Here is a 25,168-nt window from a genome sequence, read left to right on the forward strand (position 1 = left end):
CCGAGAATGAAGAGACGAGTTTATGATATTGGTTGTTAATTGCCGGGGAAAGTATCCAATGCAGAAAATGTGATCTACATGGCTGTTAGTTGCAAGACATTTGAGGGGGTTCAGAGTTTGGTAATTGAAAGCAAAAGCACGTCCAAGACCCGTATTTGTATTTATTGGTCTACGATCCCCATCAAACACAATACAGGACGTCATTGTTGGAAATGTGAACAATTAATGTTGTTTCCATGTAGGTTACTCAGAAGTTCAAAGCTGAAAGGCTGCAGAATGACTTACAAGTCCCATCAAATTTGATTTTGGTGGATAAAGTTGTTTTGGAACGCTGAGGCATATCCTGAGGCGATGAGCGCCATCTAATGGTGACATTTGTAAGTTGCCGATGGCTTACGCCACAATTACTAGACCAGTCATTCACAATACATGAGAGATTGCTGTCAATTGGTTCAGTTTTAAAATGATCTAACCAACACAAAATTACGTTGTAAATGTAATGATCCAATGGAGTCTGCTGTAATCATCAAGGAAATGCAAATTTGGTCAACATGTCATTTATTAGCCAGCTGATAAATTACAACATGGTAGAAATGCGAAGAACAATACTGAAGCATAGACCTGTGATGAACTGACTTTCGGTCCATATCAACTCAGAGGAGAAATGTCTGAGAATCATTTACTGACTTAGTTTAGTTTTTTTCCACAGAGCGGCTAGGATTGATCTATTGTGAATGAAAACAAAAGACAAAAAACAAACACATTTGGACATGATAAACTGATTGCACACCGAGTAAGAGCCATTATCATTGCAGCTGTCTTGTTACATTTAGCCTGACACCCGGCAGGTTATGTCAAACCTTAGAAACTGTCACCAAAGTCCCTTTATCACAATATGAAAAAGGACGATTTTTAAAAGTCAAGAAATGGGTACGCTGGAAGAAGGAATGTTGGGAACTCGCTGTTTTTAAAATACATTTTTAAAGGGAAATGTGGCTCGAAATGCACAGAAGTAGAACTGAGCTCTTCAATACAGTTTTGCTGAAATTGAATTGTGGGTGAATGTGTTTACATGGCAGTTTTATTTATCAGGTGTTGTATTCAACCTGATTCAGTGTTTTCAAGCAGTGCAATTATCATCGTACAGCACAGGCTCTGGCAAATCACTACCTGTGGCTGACCAAGGCAAATGTTCATATACTGTTATACAGTATGCATGGCACTATGGCCATGTGATATACAGTCACACACCATCTCGAAGTTCAGTTGGTGATAAGGCATTAAACTTAGGCAGGGCATGAAAACAATTCAGTCATCTGCATTGCAGAAGTTAAGGCTGGGATCAATTTAAAGTGGATGGAGAAGACAAAGGCATTTGGTACAACATACTCGGAACACCTGTGAATGTAATGCATACTTGTATTCAACTCAGAGAGGCCGCGACAAGGAAGGTAAGTGGAATTGGGAAAATAATGGCCCCTTGAACAAGGAAAAAAAGAATACCTCTCTTCAAGTTTTGCTTTGCTGCTAAGGAAGCCGTTGATCTCTAAACTCCTACAACCAGGCATAGTTCTGTGCAGACCACAGAGAGAGAGGTGCAAATGCAGTTTTAGTATTCAAAACGATGATTCGCAGCGACAGCGTCCCAAATGCAGACGTGGGTCTTTCAGCAGACACACTTTAGTACACCAGGTACATGAGTTCAGAGTAGATGAGGGGAAACATGACTGTACAGGCTCGGTACAGGATGGCTCCACTCTTGAATAAGGCACGGGGTTTGGTGCTCCAGGACTCTGACTTGAAGTTAAAGTAAACAGCATACAAAGCCACAGCAAAGAAGTGTCCAATAAGAGTCATGGGTTTAGGAGACAACCTGGCAAATTAAAAAAAACTGAGGTCATGAATTAGTTCAGCGTTCAAAGGTTCATTGTGACTGCTTTCAAACTAGATATGGCACATTATGATGCTGCAGGGTTTGAAGGGCTTCAGTTGAGAATGAGGCGCTTGTCCTTAAGTCATGTTCACCTTTTTAATAATGTATAATTTTCAAAGACATTTCCTTGTGATGCTTACACAGATAGAAGTCCAATCGGCCCAGAAATGCACTCGCCTCCAAGTTTGAAGTACTGGAAGCATGCTTTTCGGAGCTCGTGAAGTGAATCTTAAATTTTTTTTAAAAAAAAGACCACATAGACATTATTCAACTTAATTAAAATATCTTGATCTGAAAAAAATCTAGTTATGGTTGTCTTAATCAAAAAAAATGTTTACGCTCAAATATAATTGATAGTTTTAAAACGGTGGTAATGCAAAATGCAAAACAGAGGTTGATATCCTTGTTATTCTTTCCAGTGACAGACACCATAAGATGAGACTCACTGTCGGTGGCTGCAAACAGCTCATACAGGGCTTGGGCTAACACATTCACCACAAAAGAATGTGATGACTTGCGTTCCCAGTGGAATTTTTTCTTTGCCTATTGAGAAGAAAGGAAAAAGCTCGGTGTAATATCACACGTTGGTTTGCAGTCTCCCCACTGGTGCACAAGGTACATATGATGCGGTGAGTTCCTAAATATAATCACCGCTCCGTCACATTCAAACAGATGGGCCTTTCAGCAGACTCTATTCACTAAGTAATGACACCCATTTTTTATTTGATTCAGTGGTCAAATCTACAATAACAAAAGCCTGGTAGACAAAGGAAAAGGAAACATAGAACCATTTTAATCCTCTTATCAAGATTTGATCCCTCTCTCATGCACCAGCCCCCCACGGGGCCATCTAGATGGAAGGTATGAAAATGTTGTCATGCACTTTCCAAAAGACCCATATCATCAGGCACAAAATTACCATTTTGGAGACCTGCGTATGCCTACACATAGTAAAAACGATGCTAAATGTTCATGATTTGTTACTGTATGATCAAATTTGAAGAGGCAACTAGTAAGATCAAGGAATATGGCTCCATTCATACATAGGCTAAAGAGACAAAACCACAGTAAGTCATTTTCACTCAATGTTTTGTTTGAGGAGAAAATAAAATTCAATTTACACTGTGTTTTGAGACTTGACACAAATGCCTTACTGCCTTAATACAAAAGACTGATGAATGGTTGAGTCAAATCGATGATAAAATGTTGGTGCTGTCTTGCTTGACTTCTGTGCTGCTTTTGATGTTATTGACTATGAACTATTACTGGAAAAACTTTCGGCATATGGCTTCAGTGCAAATGTCAGCTCGATGAATGGTTACTTAACGAACAGAATACAGTGTGTTTATTTTAATGGTAGTTTATCAGCTACAAGAAATTTAGAATGTGGGGTTCCCCAAGGAAGTTGTCCTGGTCCCCTCTTCTTCTCAGTTTTTACTAATGACCTACCCTGTTAAGCTCGCGCACCAGAACCTGACCCGTGTGGTGAAACCCAAGACAGACAGACACGAGATGACTTCAAAAGCTACAAAGGGAGGTTTTATTGTGGGAGGGAAATGTATGGTGAAAAAAGGCGTTCCGTTAGTGGGATGTGTGAATAAACTATGTGTGGTGTCCCGTGGTTTGCGTGAATAACTATGTGTGAGTGTTTTTAGCCAATGTGTGGTGCGGTATGTAAATGACCAGGAGGTGTTGAAAAAATGTGCGTGCACCTGGCGAGAAAGTCCAGTCCGTGATCCAAGAGGGGTTGTCCGTGAAAGTCCAGGTCCGAGATCCGGGAAGTCGAGTCCGAAAGGAGGGGTCCAGATAGAGGGACAAGGGGGGAGATCGCAGGAGAGGTCCGGGGAGAAATGTGAAGGTCGCTGGGGACGAGGGAGACGCGGGGAGCCGTGGAAATCGCGGAGGGAGAGTCGCAGGGTTCAGTACGTCGAAGCACAGAGACGTTCTGGGAGGCTTCTTGTAGAAGGCTGCCTGATTGCCACAGGTGTGCCTGATGGATGATGGCAAACACCTGGTGCAGTGCAGCGCTCGTCTCCTCAGAGCGCGAGCCGAGCGCTCGGATGTTTCCGGCACGTCCGAGCTGGGGGAGTGGCTTGAACGTGCCGGGGAGGCAGCTCGGGGCGGTGTAAGCACAACAGGACCCCCCCTCCTACGGGAGACACCGGGCGACCGTCCGATGGCGTTGGGGTGGGCCCGATAGAACTCCTCCAGGAGTGCAGGGTCGGCCAGGTAGGACCGGGGAACCCAGCTGCGGTCCTCGGGCCCATAGCCAACCCAGTCCACCAGGTATTGGTACCCACGCCCCCGGCGGCGTACGGCGAGCAGCTGGTCGACATCCCAGACCATGTCACCACCGTCGAGGACCCTGGGGGGGTGGAGGAGCTTGGACAGGGGGAGACAGGGGGCTGGTGGCTACCGGTTTGAGGCGCGAGACATGGAAGACGGGATGGCTCTTGAGTGAGGTAGGGAGATGGAGACGCACCGCCGAAGGGTTGACGATGCGGTCGATGGTGTAGGGACCGACGTAGCGGGGAGCCAGCTTCCGGTTGAGGGTAGGGAGGGGCAGGTCCCGGGCCAGGAGCCATACCCTCTGGCCAGGTCGATAAGCTGGGGCCGGCACTCTCCGCCGGTTGGCGCTGCGCCGGGCCCGCTCTGTAGCTCGCAACATAGCGGCCCGGGCGGTCTTCCAAACGCGCCGACATCGGCGGAGATGGGCCCTCGTGGACGGGACCGCCACCTCCAACTCCTGATGGGGGAACAGAGGGGGTTGATAGCCCAGGGAACACTCGAAGGGGGACAAACCGGTAGCCGAACTCTCCATGGAGTTGAGCGAGTACTCCACCCAGGGCAGGTACTTGCTCCAGGAGGCGGGGTTGCTGGTGGTAACGCAACGCAAAGCCGCCTCCAGGGCTTGATTGGCCCGCTCTGCCTGCCCATTGGTCTGGGGGTGATACCCGGAGGAGAGGCTGACCGTGGCCCCAATCCCCTTACAGAAGGCCTGCCATACCTTCGAAGTGAACTGGGGACCACGGTCAGAGACAATGTCCAGGGGAATCCCATGAGGTCGGACGACGTTCGGCTGCAGAGGGGAGTTTGGTGAGGGCAACAAAATGGACGGCCTTGGAAAACCGGTCGACAATGGTGTCATTGCCTTGGGACACGGGGAGGCCAGTTACGAAGTCCAAGGCAATGTGGGACCAAGGTCGGCCGGGGACAAGAAGGGGGCGCAGGAGACCTGCTGGAGGGCGATGGAGAGCCTTGCTGCGGGCGCAGGTGGTGCAGGCTGCCACGAACTCTCTGGTGTCTGCCTCCATGGTGGGCCACCAGAAACCCCTGCGGATGAAGGCCGCCGTTCGGTAGACACCGGGGTGGCAGGCAAGATGGCTGGAGTGGCCCCACTCCAGCACCTGGGGCCGGACAGAGGGAGGCACAAATAGCCGGTTCCGGGGTCCATTGCCTGGGTCGGGTTGGGCGCGTTGGGCCCTTCTCACCACTGATTCAATGGCCCAGGTGACGACACCCACTGTAATGTCCGTAGACGCCTTGTCTTACTGACATAAGAATAATTCAAGAACGAGCCGACTTCGTAGGTTCTTAACTGTGTAGCTTTTACTAGCGTTCATCCGACATACAACCTTCCTAACATGCGCTTCTAACTTCCTGTATACGTCACACGCACTGCACGTACACCCGTGATTAGGTCAAGTTAAACACGTGACCTTTCATTCATTACATCTCCCCCTCTAAGATTATTTTCTAAACATTTCTCTGAACATTTACTGCCAACAATTTTAACCTGTATATCACCCCCCTTTTCACAAAAAAATAAAAAATCTCCCACAGTACACAAGTCAATACGCCTCACAAATCCAGCCGGATTGCAGGCTTGCTCACCCTGCCAGAGCGAGTAACATATGGTGTGGAAGTTGGCATTTCTGCTGCTCGGGACTCATCCGTGTTTCCACTCTCCCCTGGAGTGACATGGTCAGGATCCCTGCTGACAAAGGTGAGTGTTTTAGGTGTGGCCAACAGGTGGCGCCTGTTCCTTCTGTAATGTTCACCTTGAGCTGTCTCCACTATGTAGGATCTGGGAGTGGAGCTCTGACTGTGAACAACTGCTGGCATTGTCCATGTTTTCTGTCCATCAAGTTTGGTGAGTACTGCGTCACCCGAGTTCAGTGGGCGCAGTGTCCGCACGCCGTTCCTGCGGTTGTAGTAGAAAGCCTGCCTCGACTTGGCTGCGGCGTCAGCGGTTTTGATCAGTTCCTCTTTAGGCCAGGCCGGTTTCAGGTTATGCTGCAATGTGGGTAAGGTGGTTCTGAGTCTCCTACCCATGAGCAATTCCGCTGGACTGGCTCCAGTGGAAGAAGAGGGTGTAGCTCTGTATGTCAACAGGGCGAGGAGAGGGTCTTCCTGCCTTAATATGCTTTTGGCTATCTGAACAGCCCTCTCTGCCTGTCCATTACTCTGGGGGTAGTGTGGGCTTGAAGTCACATGGATGAAATCATAATCCTCACTGAACCTCCTCATCTCTTCTGAAACTAACTGTGGCCCATTATCGCTAACTACAATTTCAGGGATACCAAAACGTGCAAATGTAGCCTTCAGCCTAGCTACAACCTGACTGCTAGTAGTTGTTGGTAGATTTAGGATCTCCAAAAACCTGGAATAATAGTCAGACACTATCAAGTAGTTTTGCTTTTTGTACTCACACAGGTCTATGCCAACTTTCTGCCATGGTCTGGATGGGAGCTCACTTGACATTAAAGGCTCTTTTCTCTGTGTGTTCTTGTGTTCTCTGCAGAATTGGCATTGCTGTATCTTTGTTGTAATGTGCTCTGTCATTTTGGGCCACCACACTGACTGGCTAGCTCTCTCTCTGCACTTAACTATCCCCTGGTGCCCGTCGTGTATTCTGTCTAAGATCACCTCCCTCATCTCTGTGGGAATGACGATACGACTGCCTCTGATGACTAAACCATCTACCTCAGATAACTCCCCTCTCACCTGATAAAAGTCTCTGACTGTCTCCGGCACTTTATCGACATACTCAGGCCAGCCGTGTCTGATGAAGCCCAACACTGTCTGGAGCTGCAGATCCCCATCCGTGCTCTGTTTTATCTCCTGCATCCTTTGAGGTGTGGCAGGCACCTGGCACACGATGGCATCAATGTGCGCTGCAACATCATCATGAGAAGCACCATCTCCGTAGCGCTGCTCTGGGCCTCTGGAGAGTGCATCAGCCACAGCTAAAGTTTTGCCTGGTGCGTATTCAGCCACTGCATTGAAACGCATCAGCCTCATTAACAGTCTCTGGCACCTAATGGGCACATTATCCAAGTCTTTGCTGTTCATGAGAGGCACTAGTGGTTTATGATCGGTGACAAGTCTGAAATTGTCAAGCCCAAACAAGTATTTCTCGAACCTTTCACATGCCCAGACGCTGGCTAAGCACTCTTTCTCGATCTGTGCGTAACTTGTCTCTGCGTCAATCAGCCGTCGGGAGCAGTAGGCCACGGGCTTCCAGTGTTCCCCGTGCTGCTGGAGCAGAACGCCTCCCAGCCCGTAGCTGCTGGCATCTGCTGACACCACCGTAGCCTTAGTGACGTCATAAAAGGTGAGTACCGGGGCGGTGGCGAGTGCTGCTTTAAGGTCTTGGAATGCTGTGTTCTGTGCAGGTCCCCACAGCCACTCTGTCGTTGCTTTAAGCAGTCCATAAAGCGGCTGACCTACAGTGGACAGCTCTGGGACGTATTTTGCCAAATAGTTCACCATCCCGAGGAACCTCTTGAGCTCCGTCACGTTCTGGGGCTGAGGAAAGTTCTCTATTCCGGCCACTTTGTCCGGGTCAGGTCTGATGCCTGCCTCGTTGATGATATGACCAAGGAAGCGGACTTGTTTCTGTTTGAACTTGCATTTCGCTTGGTTCAGTTTGAGACCTGCTGTTTCAATGACCCCCAGCGCCTCTGCTAGGCGCCGGTCATGGATTTCCTCAGTCTCTCCATGTATAAGGATGTCATCCATGTACACCTCTGTGCCCTCTAGCCCGGTCAGAGTTTCCGCCATCTTTCTCTGGAAAATCTCTGGAGCACTCGTTATACCAAATGGAAGGCGGCAGAAAGCATACCTCCCAAATGGGGTGATGAAAGTGGTGAGCCCCCTGCTGTCTTCATGCAAGGGGATCTGGTAAAACCCACTTGCTGCATCCAACGTTGTGAAGAACTTTGACCCTGCGAGCCTTGGCATTATTTCCTCCATAGTGGGCAGCACGTATTTCTCACGTTTCACTGCTCGATTCAGCCTCCTGAGGTCAGCGCAGCAGCGAACCTCTTTCTTGTTCGGTTTCAGCACCGGCACCATAGCGGCGCACCATTCTGTGGGCTGAGTCACTTTTTCAATAATGCCCTCATTTTCCATGCGCTGCAGTTCTTTCTTAACCAGTGGTACAAGTGGCAGCGGTATCCGTCTGGCTGTATGCACCGCGTATGGCTGGGCACCCTCCACCAGAGCTATTTTCACTGGGTCTGTTTTCAGCAGTCCACTTGAACCGAAAACTCCACTGACCTCATTCATCCGCTTCACTAGACCCATCTCCACTGCCTCTGGACGACTCAGCAGACAGCTGCCTCTCCCCTTGATCACATACACTGGAAAGGAGTATTGTTTCTCCTTGTAGTTGGTTGTGGCTTGAAACTGTCCTATGCAGCTGATGTTTCCACCTTGGCTTATGAAGCATGTGTCAGGAGGTCCCAGTTTTATGTTTGGCTTCAGCTTTTTAAATGTCCCTTGGTTGATAACAGTAGCGTCAGCCCCCGTGTCAATTTTAAAGGTTATTGGTACATCACTTATTGTTAAACTAACAGTCCAATCTTCCTGACTGCTCTCTTTGCCAACTTCTCCCAGAAAGTACAGCTGTTTAACCTCTTCAGTGACTTCTCTCACCGCTTTAGAGTGACATACACGCTCCCAATGTCCCTTTTTATGACACTTGTTGCACTTACTGTTCGTTGCAGGACACTTCCGCTCATCGGTGTGCTGCGTCTTGCCGCACCTCCCGCATTCGTCTACTTTGTTGGTTGCCGGACTGCCGCCACCATGACGCTGTCCGCCCTTTTTGTTTTGGCGTTCGTCCCGCCATCGGACAACATTGACGTTAGCCAGCAGGGCCTCTGGTTGGTTAGCTTGGAGGCTGAGCTGCTTTGTTATTGCCTCCGCCTGGCGCACTTGTTCAATGACTTTCACCAGAGTAAGGTCCGCTGTGAGCTGGAACTGACGGGAGAGCACCTTATCTTTTATGCCCACTACCAGACGATCTCTGATATGTTCATCCCTCTTGTCCCCAAACTCACAGTGTTCAGACAGCTCATACAATGTCCGGATGTACATCTCCGCTGTCTCTCCTGGCTGCTGGCTACGTTGATAGAAGCACGCCCTCTCATGTATGATGTTACGGCGGGGAATAAAGTAGCCGTCGAACTTTTTCAGTACGATATCATAGTCCACTTTATCACCCTCCGCCGCGAAGTCAAACGAGCTGAATATCTTTTCAGCCTCGCTTCCCATTGCATAAATCAGCGAACTCACTTGAATCTCCCCGTCGTCTTTATCCAGCTTTGTCGCGAGCCTGAAGCGCGAAAACCGTTGTCTCCACTCCGGCCATTCAACGGGGCAGTCAAACTTGAATTCACTCGGCGGATTAAACTTCGGCATGACCGCTCGTGTTCCGATACACAGACTATTCTGACACCATGTAATGTCCGTAGACGCCTTGTCTTACTGACATAAGAATAATTCAAGAACGAGCCGACTTCGTAGGTTCTTAACTGTGTAGCTTTTACTAGCGTTCATCCGACATACAACCTTCCTAACATGCGCTTCTAACTTCCTGTATACGTCACACGCACTGCACGTACACCCGTGATTAGGTCAAGTTAAACACGTGACCTTTCATTCATTACACCCACCACCCGGGCCGGGGGAAGGATGGTGTCTGGGGCATCAGGGGACCCCTCGGGAAACAGACGGGAGAGGGCGTCTGCCCTGACGTTCTTGGTGCCCGGGCGGTAGGTGAGGGTGAAGTCGAACCGGCTGAAGAAGAGAGCCCAGCGCGCCTGCCTGGGGTTGAGCCTCTTAGCCTTCCGTACGTAGGTCAGGTTTTTGTGATCGGACCATACGATGAACGGCTGCCCTGCTCCCTCCAGCCAGTGTCTCCACTCCTCTAGGGCGGCGTGGACGGCCAGCAACTCCCTGTTGCCGATGTCATAATTCTTCTCCGCAGGACTGAAACGCCGGGAGAAGGCGCACGGGTGGATCTTCTGGTCCTCCTCCGACCGCTGGGAGAGGACGGCTCCGATGCCCGTGTCCGATGCGTCCACCTCCACGATGAACTGCCTGCACGGGTCCGGGTGGGCGAGCACCGGAGCCGTTGTGAACAGCCTCTTCAGGGCCAAGAAGGCGGCTTCCGCCTCCGAGGTCCAGGAGAAGGGGCGGAGGTTGGAGGTGAGTGCAGTGAGGGGGGCGGCCACACGGCTGAACCCCCTGATGAAGCGCCGGTAGAAGTTTGCAAACCCCAGGAAGCGCTGGAGTTGCGTCGTTGGTGGGCCGTGCCCACTCCTCCACCGCTCGGGTCTTCCTGGGGTCAGTGCGGACGAGCCCCTTCTCCACGATGTGGCCAAGGAACTCCACGGAGGCGGAGTGGAACACGCACTTCTCGGCTTTCACGAAGAGCCTGTTCTCCAGCAGCCGTTGGAGGACCAGGCGGACATGCTGGTGGTGTTCCTCCTCAGTCCTGGAGAACACGAGTATGTCATCCAGGTACACCACCGCGAACGTGTTCAGCATGTCCCGGAGCACGTCGTTGACCAATGCCTGGAAGACGGCCGGGGCGTTGGTGAGGCCGAAGGGCATAACGAGGTACTCGAAATGCCCTAGGTGGGTGTTGAAGGCCGTCTTCCATTCATCCCCTTCCCGGATGCGCACCAGGTGGTACGCGCTGCGCAGGTCCAGCTTCGTGAACACCGTGGCGTGAGTGAGTGGCTCGAACGTGGAACTCATAAGGGGGAGTGGGTATTTATTTTTCACCGTGATATTATTTAACATTCGATAATCTATGCAAGGCCTCAGGCTGCCCTCCTTTGCCACAAAAAAGAAGCCCGCCGCCACCGGGGAAGACGAGGGCCTTATGATTCCTGAGGCCAGGGACTCTGTGATATAATTGCGCATAGCCTCCTTCTCTGGGACGGAGAGGTTATACAACCGACCGGTGGGAAGGGCGGCCCCGGGAAAGAGATCTATGGCACAATCATATGGACGGTGAGGGGGGAGGGAAAGTGCACTCTCTTTACTAAATACAGGGGCTAAATCGTGATAAATGGAAGGAACACCAGTGAGATCCGTGGGAGGAGGCACGGGTCTGAGGCCGCTGGACGGGGAGTGGGCGGAGCGAAGGCAGTTGGCATGACACGCAACGCTCCAACCCAAAATCCGCCCAGTAGACCAAGAGATGTAGGGATCGTGCCGTTCCAACCACGGTCTTCCTAACACCAGGGGCGCTGTGGGTGCGTGCAAAACCAAGAAACGGATAGCTTCCACGTGATTACCCGAAAGAGTGAGGGAAGCAGTGCTGTGTGTGATTTTACCAAGTGAACGTCCATCTAGGGCTTGGGCTGTGAGGGGTGTGTCTAGGGGGACGAGTGGAATGCCGGCCTGCCGGGTCAGCGAGGTGTCCATCAAACACTCGTCCGCCCCCGAATCCAGGAGTGCACCAACAGACAGTGAGCGGTTACCCCAGGTGAGAGTGACCGGAAAAAGGTGGTTGTGCTCCTTGGGCTGGGGCTGAGGAAGGGTCGTCAGGCTCACTAGGACACCCCTCACTAGTGAGCCGGGTCTTTTTGGGCGAGTCGGGCAGGCCTTGATATAGTGGCCCGACCTCCCGCAGTAGAGGCAGAGGTGGCCATGCATCCTCTGCTCCCTAACTTCCAGCGGGAGCCGTGACCGACCCAACTGCATGGGCTCCTCCTCCGGCCTGGATCCAGAAGCCACCCAGGGTTGCGAGGGGGAGTGTGAGGGTGGAGAGAGCCCACGGGACGCTGACCCAGGGAAGGCACCGGTAGGACGGACGGGGGTTGGTCTATGGGAGGGGCCAGCGCGCGGGGCGCGTTCCTGGCGCCGCTCCCGCAGCCGTTCGTCCATCTGGAGGGCGACGAGCTCGTTGAAGGAGGCAGGGCGGTCCCGAACGATAAGATCTTTGATGGGCTCGCTCAGCCCCCTCCTGTACGCGCTCTTGAGCGCAGTGTCATCCCACCCACTGTCTGCCGCGAGTATCCTTACCTCCAGGGAATAATCTGCCACCGACCTGGCTCCCTGTTGGATGGAATGGAGGCGGCCGGCAGCGTCCTGCCCGTCAGCTGGGTGGTCGAACACCAGATTGAACTCGCGGCGGAAGACACCATAGTCCGAGGCGAGCTGCTCGGTATGGCCTACCGCCGCTATGGCCCAGCTGAGGGCTTTGCCGGTGAGGAGGGACATGACAAGGGCTACCTTGGTCTCTCCTGTCCTATACCTAGCTGGCTGGTGTTTGAACAGGAGCTCACACTGACCAAGGAAACCCCTGCACAGCTCGAACTCCCCACCGAAGGCCTTGGGGCAGGGGAGGTTAGGCTCGCACCGGGGGTCCAGTGGGGGTTGACTCGGAGGGGGAACGTCGGGACCAGGAACGGGGAAACCGGAGGCCGAGCTGGGGGCAGAGACCGAGGCCAGGGCAGGGTGGTCGCTCATCCTGGAGACCGCTGTGGAGAGTGCAGCGATCTGCGCGGTGAGGGCATCTAACGCGCTCGTCGCGGCCTGGGAGCCGGACTGAAGATCGCCGATCTCTCCGGTGACACGGGTGAAGGCAGTAGTAAGCTCTGAGCTGAGAGAGGCAAGTTGGCAACTGTGACTTCTTACTACTGCCTCTAGGGGGACGGAGCTCTGGGGCGTCACAGGGACCGTCCGCTCCTTGGGTTTGCCTGGGTCCATAATGGCTTCGACGTTCTGTTAGTGGGATGTGTGAATAAACTATGTGTGGTGTCCCGTGGTTTGCGTGAATAACTATGTGTGAGTGTTTTTAGCCAATGTGTGGTGCGGTATGTAAATGACCAGGAGGTGTTGAAAAAATGTGCGTGCACCTGGCGAGAAAGTCCAGTCCGTGATCCAAGAGGGGTTGTCCGAGAAAGTCCAGGTCCGAGATCCGGGAAGTCGAGTCCGAAAGGAGGGGTCCAGATAGAGGGACAAGGGGGGAGATCGCAGGAGAGGTCCGGGGAGAAACGTGAAGGTCGCTGGGGACGAGGGAGACGCGGGGAGCCGTGGAAATCGCGGAGGGAGAGTCGCAGGGTTCAGTACGTCGAAGCACAGAGACGTTCTGGGAGGCTTCTTGTAGAAGGCTGCCTGATTGCCACAGGTGTGCCTGATGGATGATGGCAAACACCTGGTGCAGTGCAGCGCTCGTCTCCTCAGAGCGCGAGCCGAGCGCTCGGATGTTTCCGGCACGTCCGAGCTGGGGGAGTGGCTTGAACGTGCCGGGGAGGCAGCTCGGGGCGGTGTAAGCACAACATACCCCTTGTTTTGAATAGGGCAGTTATGATTATGTGTTATATAAGTCCACTGATAGTCTAGATGAACTAAATGAAGTTCTGCAAAATGAACTTGAATGTTTCTAATTGGGTGGAAAATAATAAGCTTGTACTAAATGTATCTAAAACTAAGTGTATTATCTTTGCTTCGAATTGCGCATCGAAGAGCAAGTTGCTTCTCTTTCTCTCAATGAAGGGTATAGCTTTGGAACAGGTCCATGAAGCGAAGCTTTTAGGTGTCACCCTAGACAAACAGCTTACCTGGTCTTGTCATATTGACAAGATTGTTGCTAAAATAGGAAGGTAAGTGTCTATCATTAAGAAGTGTGCTTATTTCCTGACTGATCACTTAATTAGACAGGTTATACAAGCGCTGATTTTGTCTCATCTTGTCTATTGTTCGGTTGTTTGGTCCAGTGCAACAAAAAGCTTTGCAAAAGCTTCAACTTGTGCAGAACAAAGCTGCATGTCTAGCTCTTCACTGTTCATTCAGTGCAAGTGGTGATGGCATGCATGATGTTCTTTCCTGGCTAGAAGTTGAGGACAGATTTTTAAGCAATCTCCTAGTATTCTTTTGAAACATTTGTAATCTAGATAGGCCAAAATGCTTATACTCAAAGATTTCATATATTAATGACAGACACAGTCATGTCATAACACAAGCTCATGTAGTAGTTCCCTCACCTAGAACTTGTGCTATGCAAAGAACTGTTTTGTACAGAGCTACCACTCCATGGAATATGTTAAAGTGTTACTTAACAAAAGCAACGAGTAAACCTTATTTTAAAAAGCAGTTAAAAATGGATTCTCTTAAAAAGGTAATATGATCTTGTTTTTTTGATGATGACTTGCATATTGTTGTCATGTATATTTAAATATCACTGAATCATATAATGTAGACCTTCCTAGGAACCTTGTTTTGTTTGGTTTGGTTTATTCTTGTCTATTTGTTTTATCTTGTGCCATGTGGTATGTTAATGTTTTGTGTTTTTATGTGGACCCCAGGAAGTATAGCTGCTACCTTGGTAGCAGCTAATGGGGATCTGAATAGACAAATTAACAAATAATTGACTTTGGCTCAGACATGTGAGATGGCTGTGTTACATGTGGTCAACCTCGGCTAACTCAGCTAACGCGACTCTGGCTCTAACTGACACTAGTTCCTTTGTTTACCTGCAACATGGCTCTGTCATCGTAGAGATCTGGTGTTTTCCTGAGCAGACCTCTCCAGATGCGGACATCATTGAGGGCCACACTCATCCCTCCACCTGTCAGGGGGTGCCTCATGTTGTAGGCATCTCCGAGGAGGAGGACCCCTGCGAATAACAGCACGTTAGCCTACATCCACCCAAATCCCACAGTATGAAATATGATGCAACTCTTTTTATGAGCACTTTTTGTGCTTTACCTCTTTGTGTCAACCTTATTCAATATGCATATCTGTGACATGTGAGACTGTCAATTCTTATGGGATCATGGCCCTATCATCATTCACTCAATAGTGAACACCAACCACTCAATAGTGTGAGGTGAAATGAGAAATGTTTTACCACTATATATATATGTGAGCGTTGCCTACATATATTGACACACCAACGTTTCAGTCAATAACACTACATTATAGGACCACTACCTGGCTTATTGACTGGGGAGGGGGGAAGAAAGCTGGCAGGCATGGACCTGAGGCGATCATTTTGTAGCGCCACCATGAAAGGCTCCTTTATGTGGTCTGTCAGGCGAGAGAGAGAGAGAGAGAGAGAGAGAGAAACCACCAACGGGTCAACGTTCAGTTCCTCAGTTCTGTAGATAAGTATCTGGAGGTGCATGCTGAGGTAAACAAGAAAAAGGCTTTGCATTGGTTTCTGGACGTATTTACTGATCTATCAAAGGGACTGGATGTGACATTTCATTTGGACCTTTCCCACGCAAAGCTAGAGCTTTGATTTTGTTGCTTTTGATATTCTGGACGGCTGACTAGACTGCACAGAGTGATGAATCTTCCTTACCTAATCCCACAAACAACGGCAATCTGTACGTCTAATTTACACGTTACTGGTATCATTGCCTCGTGTGTGAGTTGTGAAGGGAAAAAAGGCTTCAAAGTAAGCCTTTCATCAAGGGGGACATGTTTTTTCTAATCTGCATGGAGTCTTTACCCCGTCAAACACCATCTCTCCTTAGTGATGATTAGAAAGGTAATATTCAACAGAACGGGGGGGGGGGGGGTGCTCAAAGTAGGTTTTTTGTTGTTGTTGTTTTTTTCGTTTACCTGGCAACTGTGGATATATTTTTTCAGACATGTACTCAGTGAGGTTCCTGGGCATTTCCCCCCTGATATCCACCAGTACTCGGGTGTCAGAGGAGGATATCTTGTAGATGAGCACAGGACTGGGGTTGGCCAGAACCAACTCAGCATGGTTGGCTTTGAACTGGGGAGAGTCCTGGTTTTGGAGATCACAGACAAGAAAAAGGATCACATTGTGATGGTAGTTGAGAGATAGGTAGACAGGACAGTATAAAAATATTTATACAAGACATTTATTTCCACGTGCCACATTTATGTTGCCGTAAAGCAGAAATTCGTGGTAAACATCCTGATTGATACCCGTCCAAAATGTATTGTCTATCAAGAGGTAAAAGATTTCAAGATGAACACAATTTGTTAAATCAATTCCGTGTTGCATCTTCAAATGGCAATTATTGCAGTACATTTCAAAATCTAAGAGAAAAAGATGGGCAAGCGCTATGTCATCATCTGGACAAAAGTACTGAGGCCTTTCTAGTAATCAACATACATTTCATTTGTTTGAAATGCATTTCCGATATTTCCATTTGGAGAGTTATAGCAACATCAAGAATGAAATTTATAAAACTTTTGAGTGGTGAGCATCGTTAGTTTTAGCAATTCGATTCAATCTTAAGAGTCAAATACAAATGTACCTTCATAAGGCACCCGACAAAGTGAGAGGAGGTCTGAGCCTTCCCAGGCACAAGGCTCTTTCTGAATTTGGAGAAACAGCCGTCAGCTACCACGGTCAGCGCTGCATGGACTTCCTTCAGAGGAGGTGGACACAAACAGTCATGAGATTCATAACATTTTGTCACTTTCTTAAAATAATGGCCTAAGTCATATTTTCAAGTTTTTCAAAAAACAGAATAGTCATAACCTTTTTGTGTGAAATGATTAAGAAATATCATATATTCTATATTTGTTTCAGTTTATTCTGTTTTTTTTTAAACTTAAAAATATGACTTAGGCCGTTATTTAAAGAAGGTGACGATTAGGTTTTTCAGCGACACCCTGACAAATCAACCCTATCAGACTACATTCATCGGTACAGTAGTTCAGCGGTTACCATGTATTTTCCTCAAAAGAGGATGGAAAAATGAAAAATTTTAAAGTGTAAACATCAGTTATCTGTGTATTTGAACATAATTAAATGTGCATTGTAAACAATTTAGAGGATCCTGTGTCTAACAGTGCCAAAGGATGAGTGTTCCCGGCTCACCTTGACGTCTCCAGTTTCTTTATCCTTGTACTGGACACCGGTCACACAGCCATCCTCCTCCACCAAACTGGTTACGGTGCCTTCTACAAATGTGACACTGGGGGTGGAAGGGGAATGAACCAGTTAGAAAAATCTGCCACAATACAAAAGGTAAACACAAACGGTGTACTGAAAGGGAAATACCTCGGCCACCCACTAGGAAAAAGCCAATAACATTAAATGTTAAAAACGCATGTTATCGTAAATATAAAATGTATACATGAAATGCGGGCATTTTTATATTGATATGGGCCGATGGAAATATCCAAATTCAATTAGCTGGGACATCTTGCGATTAAAAAAAAAGTTTTTGTTCAACTGTCAGCAAAAATGGCACAACTTGGTGACTGACACCTGTACCTGAGATTAGTGCAAATGAGGGAGAAACTTAACAAACTTGAAGAGGAAGTACAAAGGAATAAAGGACAACAACGCATCACCAGGAAGATCTGCGCATACTTTGAAATGCTGGACAGTATTTTGGGGATGATAATGTGGAAAAATAACCCAACATCACGATTTGTAAATATCTGCATCCTACAAAGTAGCAAGGAGCTGCATGAGACCTCTTTACGTGGCACAAACGAAGCACTTTTAAAGAGAAACAAGGTGCATAAGTCTCATTCAGCCTCTACTGACGCTGTTGGAGACTGGGACTCTATGGAGAGAAACCCACAAAACAGCTATTTGCACCAATTTTTTGTGTTCGCTCATTAATATTCATGAGCTAACGGGCCTCACCACATTGTGCCATATAAGGTATTGCCTTGGATTGCCTGTATGTGTTGATATTCATGAACGTCACAACCAAATCAACGTCTGAGCTGTAATGTCAGCGCTGCTATACTTGAAATTGTTTTCACATTGGACAGTTATAGGTCAGGCTGACCAAATAAAAACTAGTGCTGTACATCAGTTAATATGGGTTGTAATGATTGCTATACTTACATTTATGTAGGAATCTTTTCGTTGTAGGGAAGCAGCATTCAAAAACGTACTTTGTTTCCGTAATGTGAATATTCCCGAATTTAAACAGGATATTAGGGAGGGATGTGATTTGATTGAATCATGCAAAACTTATTTACTTGTATGTTGCTCGCCTGCATGATCTGATTTGGTGACACACTCATAAAAACGTGGCCATTTCAGAGGAAGTTAAGGTGATTAGATTTTGATGAAAAACATGTAAAAAGAAATTCGTGAATTTTTTTTTGTTTTTTTGTTTTTTACACAAGTTGTTGAATACGTGCATGATATGATATGATATGATATGATATGATATGATATGATATGATATGATATGATAAGCTAACAAGGTAAACCGCTTATCCTGCTCTCAGGGTCGCGGGAATGCTGGAGCCTATCCCAGCAGTCATTGGGCGGCAGGCGGGAGACAGTAAAGTCAGTTTCATTAAATCACCAAAGCCTAGAAATCAGATATGTAAACACATATGGGCAAAAAAAGAAACTTTTCGTACTATGTCCTTCAATAGTCATATAACATGAGTCACTTTTTAAAGCAATGTATGGGTACTGTATATTTAACCCAGCCACTGAGGATGCACAAGCCAGTGCATCCTCAGTGCCGGTCCCAAGCCCGGACAAATGGGGAGGGTTGCGTCAGGAAGGGCATCCAGCGTAAAATCTTTGCCAAATCAAATATGCGGATCATAAATAAGACTTACATACCGGATCGGTCGAGGCCCAGGTTACCAATGACCGCCACCGGTACTGTTAACCAGCAGGGTGTCGGTGGAAACTATGCTACTGTTGGGCGAAGGAGAAGGAGAGGGGGAAAGCATGTCCAGAGGCAGCTAGAGAGGAGGAAGGGTAGGCATGTGGAGGTGAGAGTGTGAACTTTGAATGTTGGCACTATGACTGGTAAAGGGAGAGAGCTGGCTGACATGATGGAAAGAAGAAAGGTAGGCATACTGTGTGTGCAAGAGACCAGGTGGAAGGGGAGTAAGGCCAGGAGTATCGGAGGGGGCTTCAAACTCTTCTACCATGGTGTGAATGGGAGGAGTAATGGGGTAGGGGTAATTCTGAAGGAAGAGTATGTCAAGAGCGTGCTGGAGGTGAAGAGAGTGTCAGACAGAGTGATGAGTATGAAGCTGGAAATTGACGGTTTATTGCTGAATGTTATCAGCGCATATGCCCCGCGAGTTGGGTGTGAGATGGATGAAAAAGAAGAATTCTGGAGTGAGTTGGACGACATGGTGGAGAGGGTACCCAAGGAGGAGAGAGTGGTGATTGGAGCGGACTTCAATGGACATGTTGGTGAAGGGAACAGAGGTGATGAGGAGGTGATGGGAAGGTATGGAGTCAAGAAGAGAAATGTGGAAGGACAGATGGTGGTCGATTTTGCGAAAAGGATGGAAATGGCTGTGGTGAATACATATTTCAAGAAGAGGGAGGAACACAGGGTGACGTACAAGAGTGGAGGAAAGTGCACACAGGTGAACTATATCTTATGTAGAAGGCGCCATCTAAAAGGGATTGGAGACTGCAAGGTGGTGACAGGGGAGAACATAGCTAGGCAGCATCGGATGGTGGTCTGTAGGATGACTTTGGAGACCAAGAAGAGGAAGCAAGTGAAGACACAGCCGAAGATCAAATGGTGGAAGTTGAAGAAGGAAGACTGTTGTGTGGAGTTCAGGCAGGAGTTAAGACAGGCACTGGGTGGTAGTGAAGAGTTGCCAGATGGCTGGAAAACCACTGCAGAAATAGTGAGGGAGACAGCTAGGATGGTACTTGGTGTGTCATCAGGACAGAGGAAGGAAGACAAGGAGACTTGGTGGTGGAATGAGGAAGTACAGCAAATTATACAGAGGAAAAGGTTGGCAAAGAAGAAGTGGGATAGTAAGAGAGATGAAGAAAGTAGACAGGAGTACAAGGAGATGCAGCGTAAAGCAAAGAGAGAGGTGGCAAAGGCAAAGGAAAAGGCGTATGGTGAGTTGTATGACAGATTAGACACTAAGGAAGGAGAAAAGGACTTGTACCGATTGGCTAGACAGAGGGACCAAGCTGCAAAGGATGTGCAGCAAGTTAGGGCAATCAAGGATAGAGATGGAAATGTGCTGACAAGCGAGGAGAGTGTGCTAAGAAGGTGGAAGGAATACTTTGAGGGGCTGATGAATGAAGAAAATGAGAGAGAGAGATGGTTGGATGATGTAGGGACAGTGAATCAGGAAGTTCAGCGGATTAGCAAGGAGGAAGTGAGGGCAGCTATGAAGAGGATGAAGAGTGGAAAGGCAGTTGGTCCTGATGACATACCTGTGGAGGCATGGAGATGTTTAGGAGAGATGGCAGTGGAGTTTTTAACTAGATTGTTTAACACAATCCTGGAAAGTGAGAGGATGCCTGAGGAGTGGAGAAGAAGCATACTGGTACCGATTTTCAAGAACAAGGGCGATGTGCAGAACTGTAACAACTACAGAGGTATAAAGTTGATCAGCCACAGCATGAAGATTCGGGAAAGAGTAATAGAAGCTAGGTTAAGAGGAGAGGTGATGATCAGCGAGCAGCAGTATGGGTTCATGCCACGATAGAGCACCACAGATTCGATGTTTGCTTTGAGAATTTTGATTGAGAAGTATAGAGAAGGCCAGAAAGAGTTGCATTGTGTCTTTGTAGATTTAGAGAAAGCTTATGACAGAGTGCCGAGAGAGGAGGTGTGGTATTGTATGAGGAAGTCAGGAGTTGCAGAGAAGTATGTAGGAGTGGTGCAGGATACGTATGAGGGCAGTGTGACAGTGGTGAGGTGTGCGGTTGGAATGACAGGTGGGATTACATCAAGGATCGGCTCTGAGCCCTTTCTTGTTTGCAATGGTGATGGACAGGTTGACGGACAAGATCAGGCAGGAGTCTCCATGGACGATGATGTTCGCGGATGACATTGTGATCTGTAGTGAGAGTAGGGTGCAGGTTGAGGAGAGCCTGGAGAGGTGGAGGTATGCACTGGAGAGAAGAGGAATGAAAGTCAGTAGGAGCAAGACGGAATACCTATGCGTGAATGAGAGAGAGGACAGTGGAATGGTCAGGATGCAAGGAGTGGAGGTGACAAAGGCATTTGAGTTTAAATACTTGGGGTCAACTGTCCAAAGTAACGGGGAGTGCAGTAGAGAGGTGAAAAAGAGAGTGCAGGCAGGTTGGAGTGGGTGGAGAAGTGTGTCAGGAGTGATTTGCAACAGAAGGGTACCAGCAAGAGTTAAAGGGAAAGTTTACAAGATGGTTGTGAGACCAGCTATGTTATATGGTTTGGAGACAGTGGCACTGACGAAAAGACAGGAGGCGGAGCTGGAGGTGGCAGAGTTGAAGATGCTAAGATTTTCACTGGGAGTAACGAAGAAGGACAGGATTAGGAACGATTATATTAGAGGGACCGCTCAGGTTGGACAGTTTGGAGACAAAGCAAGAGAGGCAAGATTGAGCTGGCTTGGACATGTGTGGAGGAGAGATGCTGAGTATATTGGGAGAAGGATGCTGAATATGGAGCTGCCAGGGAAGAGGAGAAGAGGAAGGCCAAAGAGGAGGTTTATGGATGTGGTGAGGGAAGACATGCAGGTGGCTGGTGTGACAGAGGAAGACGCAGAAGACAGGAAGAAATGGAAACGGATGATCCACTGTGGCGACCCCTAACGGGAGCAGTCGAAAGTAGTAGTAGTATGGGTACTGTATATTTCAAGACAAAAGTAAATGTCGTTATTTCTATCATGCAATTTCATCATCGACAGCTTGCCGGCAGCCATACCAACATGTACCCTGGCTCTGCCAAATAACGGAAGCTAAGCAGGAGTGGGTTTGGCTAGTACTTGGATGGAAGACCTCCTGGGAAAAAGAGTTGCTGCCGGAAGTGGTGTTGGTGGGCCAGTAGGGGGCAGACTTCCCTCTGGTTCCAATAAAAACAACAAATATCAAATCCCAATGCCCCAGTGCAGTGAAGGGGACACTGTGCTGTATGAGATGCCGTCCTTCGGATGAGACGTTAAACCGAGGTCCTAACTCACTGTGATCATTAAAGATCCTATGGTACTTATCGCAAAGAGTAGGGGGTACCCCTGGTGTCCTGGCAAATTCCCAACCTGGCTGTCTCCATCTGGCCACCTAATCAACCCCCCATGTAATTGGCTCAATGATTCCTCCCTGCACCTCAAGCTGATGTGTGGTGAGCGTTCTGACACAAAATGGCTGCCGTACATCACCCAGGTGGGTGCTACACAATGGTGGTGGTTGAGGTGAGTTACCTCCTTCAATGTGAAGCGCTTTGGGAGTCTAGAAAAGCGTTATATAAATTTAATCTATTATTATTATTATCATCATCATCAGTCCCCATCAGTCCTTTATTCTAAATAACGGAAATAGTTAAATGGCAGCTGCCTTATCAAACGCCGCCCTTGTTTGGCACCATGACTCACTTGGGCTCATTAAGAGCAGCTCTCCTCAGACCCATGATGAAACGTCCGTGATGGAAAGCCCGTCCACACTGGATGCTGTGACCCTCCTGCGGGTAGGGGATCTCCACCTCCGTGCTGCTCTCTCTGTCATGAATCACATAGCCCTTCACCTGGTGGGCATCCAGACCCTCCACTGAACCTGAGGGAAACACAAGCAGCAGATAACAGCTCATCATAATATTCATCATTATTCATCCAAACTGGATTTTTTTTTGTGTGTATGTTCATTCTTAGAAGCATAGGGGAATAGAAAATTATAAAGAATGTATTATAGTAAAGCACAGTTACATATAAAACATAGTACATAAAAACTTGTCTTTTTTTAGTTGAATTGAAAGATTAATTAGATATTGGGTGAGTTGTAAGACTGGTGGGCCATTGAATCCCATTGGAAAGTCATTATATAACCTAAACAAAAAAATAAAACTGATCATTGTTGAAGTACCTGTTTCAGGATAAAAGTTTTCTTCTCTTAGGAAATTGTTGTGAGAGATTAAAGCTTGAAACCTAGGATATTTTTTGTCCTTTAAAAAGTAGTTATTCTGTCCATGTGGAGCATGGAGTCAGGTTACATAATACCAAGTGGTATCTTTACCACAGTTGGAGGGAGAGTCTCCATACACCACTGCTGAAATAACTGACCGGGTAGGACAAACACTGGTGCAGCAGCAAACATGTTCTTGCATAAGCAGGAAAAAGAACTGAAATGTTATGACCATGTGTTGACGCTTCTGTTGCACGGGTCATCTACCAACTCTAAAATCAGCAGCACAGTAGAACAATGTTCCCATACAGCTTTGATGTAGTTCGTAATACATTAGAGTGCCTGTATTAGCTTTAACTCAGGTCGGAAGGTTTGGAGACAAAGCAAGAGAGACAAGATTGAGATGGTTTGGACATGTGTGGAGGACAGATGCTGGGTATATTGGGAGAAGGATGATGAATATGGAGCTGCCAGGAAACAGGAACAGAGGAAGACCAAAGATGAGAGAGGACATGCAGGTGGCTGGTGTGACAGAGGAAGATGCAGAGGACAGGAAGAGATGGAAAAGGATGATCCGCTGTGGCGACCTCTAATGGGAACAGCCCAAAGTAGTAGTAGTAGTAGTAGTAGTAGCTTTGGCCCGAGGATGCCATTTTAACAAGGGTGGGAACTGTGTACCACTGAACTGACGACACATGAGCAACAATAGCTGGGAATCAGGAAAATCACAGATTTCAGTTTTAAGACCTATACATTGTTTGCTGCTAATCGTGCTGGGATTAGAGTGTGTATCCTAGAGGCCCCTGACACTCACTCTCCAGCCCCAGATCTCTGAGGGCCCTGTACCCTCCGGGCTGCAGTAACTCCCCCACTATCCTGTCCGGCTCTCGCAGGTCCCTCTCCAGCACCGTCACCTTCCTCCCATCCCGGCCCAGCACAGCTGCCATAGCTGAGCCCAAAACACCGGCCCCAACGATCACTACATCAGGCTCGGGCTCCACAGAGGAGGCACATGCATTCCCATTCTCTGTGGACGAGGAGTCCTTCAGGTTAACTCTCCTTCTCCTGCCATGGCTCTGGGAAAATAAATAAATGAATATAATATAGTCAGAAGAGATCACAAAGTCAATAACTGAAATGGATACCTGAAAATTACAAACTACAATTACAACACATTTACTTTCCTACTTATTTCAAGTATACAGTCATTTAAAATCCATTTAAACATGTCTACAGTAATTCAAAATGCTTAAAACCATGTCTATAAAAATTCAAACCCCATTAAAGACAAATCGTTTTAAGATCCTTCCTATTGCTTTTGTTTGGTATTCTTTGTTGTAACAAATTGATTCTTACCGTTTTTGATGCGTTTCCTTTGCTGTGGTTGCTTAGTTTTGACGTTTGGGGAATAAAATGATTTATGATCGGCAAGGACGACAGCAGGTCCAGTGGTAAATTCAACACCTGAGCTAATCTGAGCCTCTCTCTGTGAAAAAAGCGGATATATGATAATAGGACTCCGGCAAGAAGAAGCACTGCCACTGCCATGAGAAGCTCTTTGTGAGCATGAGTGAAAAAAGCGTCGCATTTCTTGTAAAGATAGGTAAAGCTTGCTATTCCAAGAAAAGTCCACATTTTCTATCACTTGGAAGAAAAAAAACAGAAGAAAAAAAAACTCAAACTTAATTATCAAAAACAAAAATATCTCCGGAAAAATACACGAGTCCAAATCCGGTAAGAGGCTGAGAATTAAAGTGCAATTTCTTAATATTTATGTTCTGCCAACCACAGAAAATAAGCCAGTCAGCCCAAAACACATTTTTTACCTTTGTCAAAATTAATAACCATTCACGGAGTGGCGAGATGAGCCAAGTGATGTTGAATGCATTATGCTAATGAGGTGGCAGTGCTGTTTCTGATTTGGCGTTTTAATATCCCCGCTTCGTTTATCGATCAACCCTCCAATCAGGAGTGACGTGAGAGTGAGCAGAGCTCACACTATGCAGCCATTGGACAGCTCCGCCGGCAACGGACCCACCCTCCGCCTCTGATTGGGCAGCCAGCCGGCAGGGCAGTAGTATGATTTGATGTCATTGTAGAGGCGCGTTACTAATTCATTCCCTTCACGCCTCCACCTGCCT

General features: G+C 47.8%; 1 protein-coding gene across 1 annotated transcript; it reads right to left on the bottom strand.

Annotated features, from left to right (window-relative positions):
• Positions 1-549: 549 nt before the first annotated feature.
• On the bottom strand, positions 550-24,766 carry sqlea (squalene epoxidase a). The gene is made up of 11 exons (XM_056286669.1): positions 24,384-24,766; positions 23,842-24,103; positions 22,505-22,682; positions 17,052-17,148; positions 16,483-16,596; positions 15,812-15,983; positions 15,176-15,271; positions 14,716-14,858; positions 2,380-2,476; positions 2,074-2,161; positions 550-1,873 (listed from the first exon to the last, which is right to left on the bottom strand). Exons 1-11 carry the CDS (start codon positions 24,660-24,662, stop codon positions 1,681-1,683), a joined length of 1,719 nt encoding a protein of 572 aa, XP_056142644.1. The 5' UTR covers positions 24,663-24,766; the 3' UTR covers positions 550-1,680.
• Between the last annotated feature and the right edge of the window lie 402 nt (positions 24,767-25,168).

Source organism: Lampris incognitus, chromosome 9 (assembly GCF_029633865.1).
Source record: "Lampris incognitus isolate fLamInc1 chromosome 9, fLamInc1.hap2, whole genome shotgun sequence".
NCBI lineage: Eukaryota > Metazoa > Chordata > Actinopteri > Lampriformes > Lampridae > Lampris > Lampris incognitus.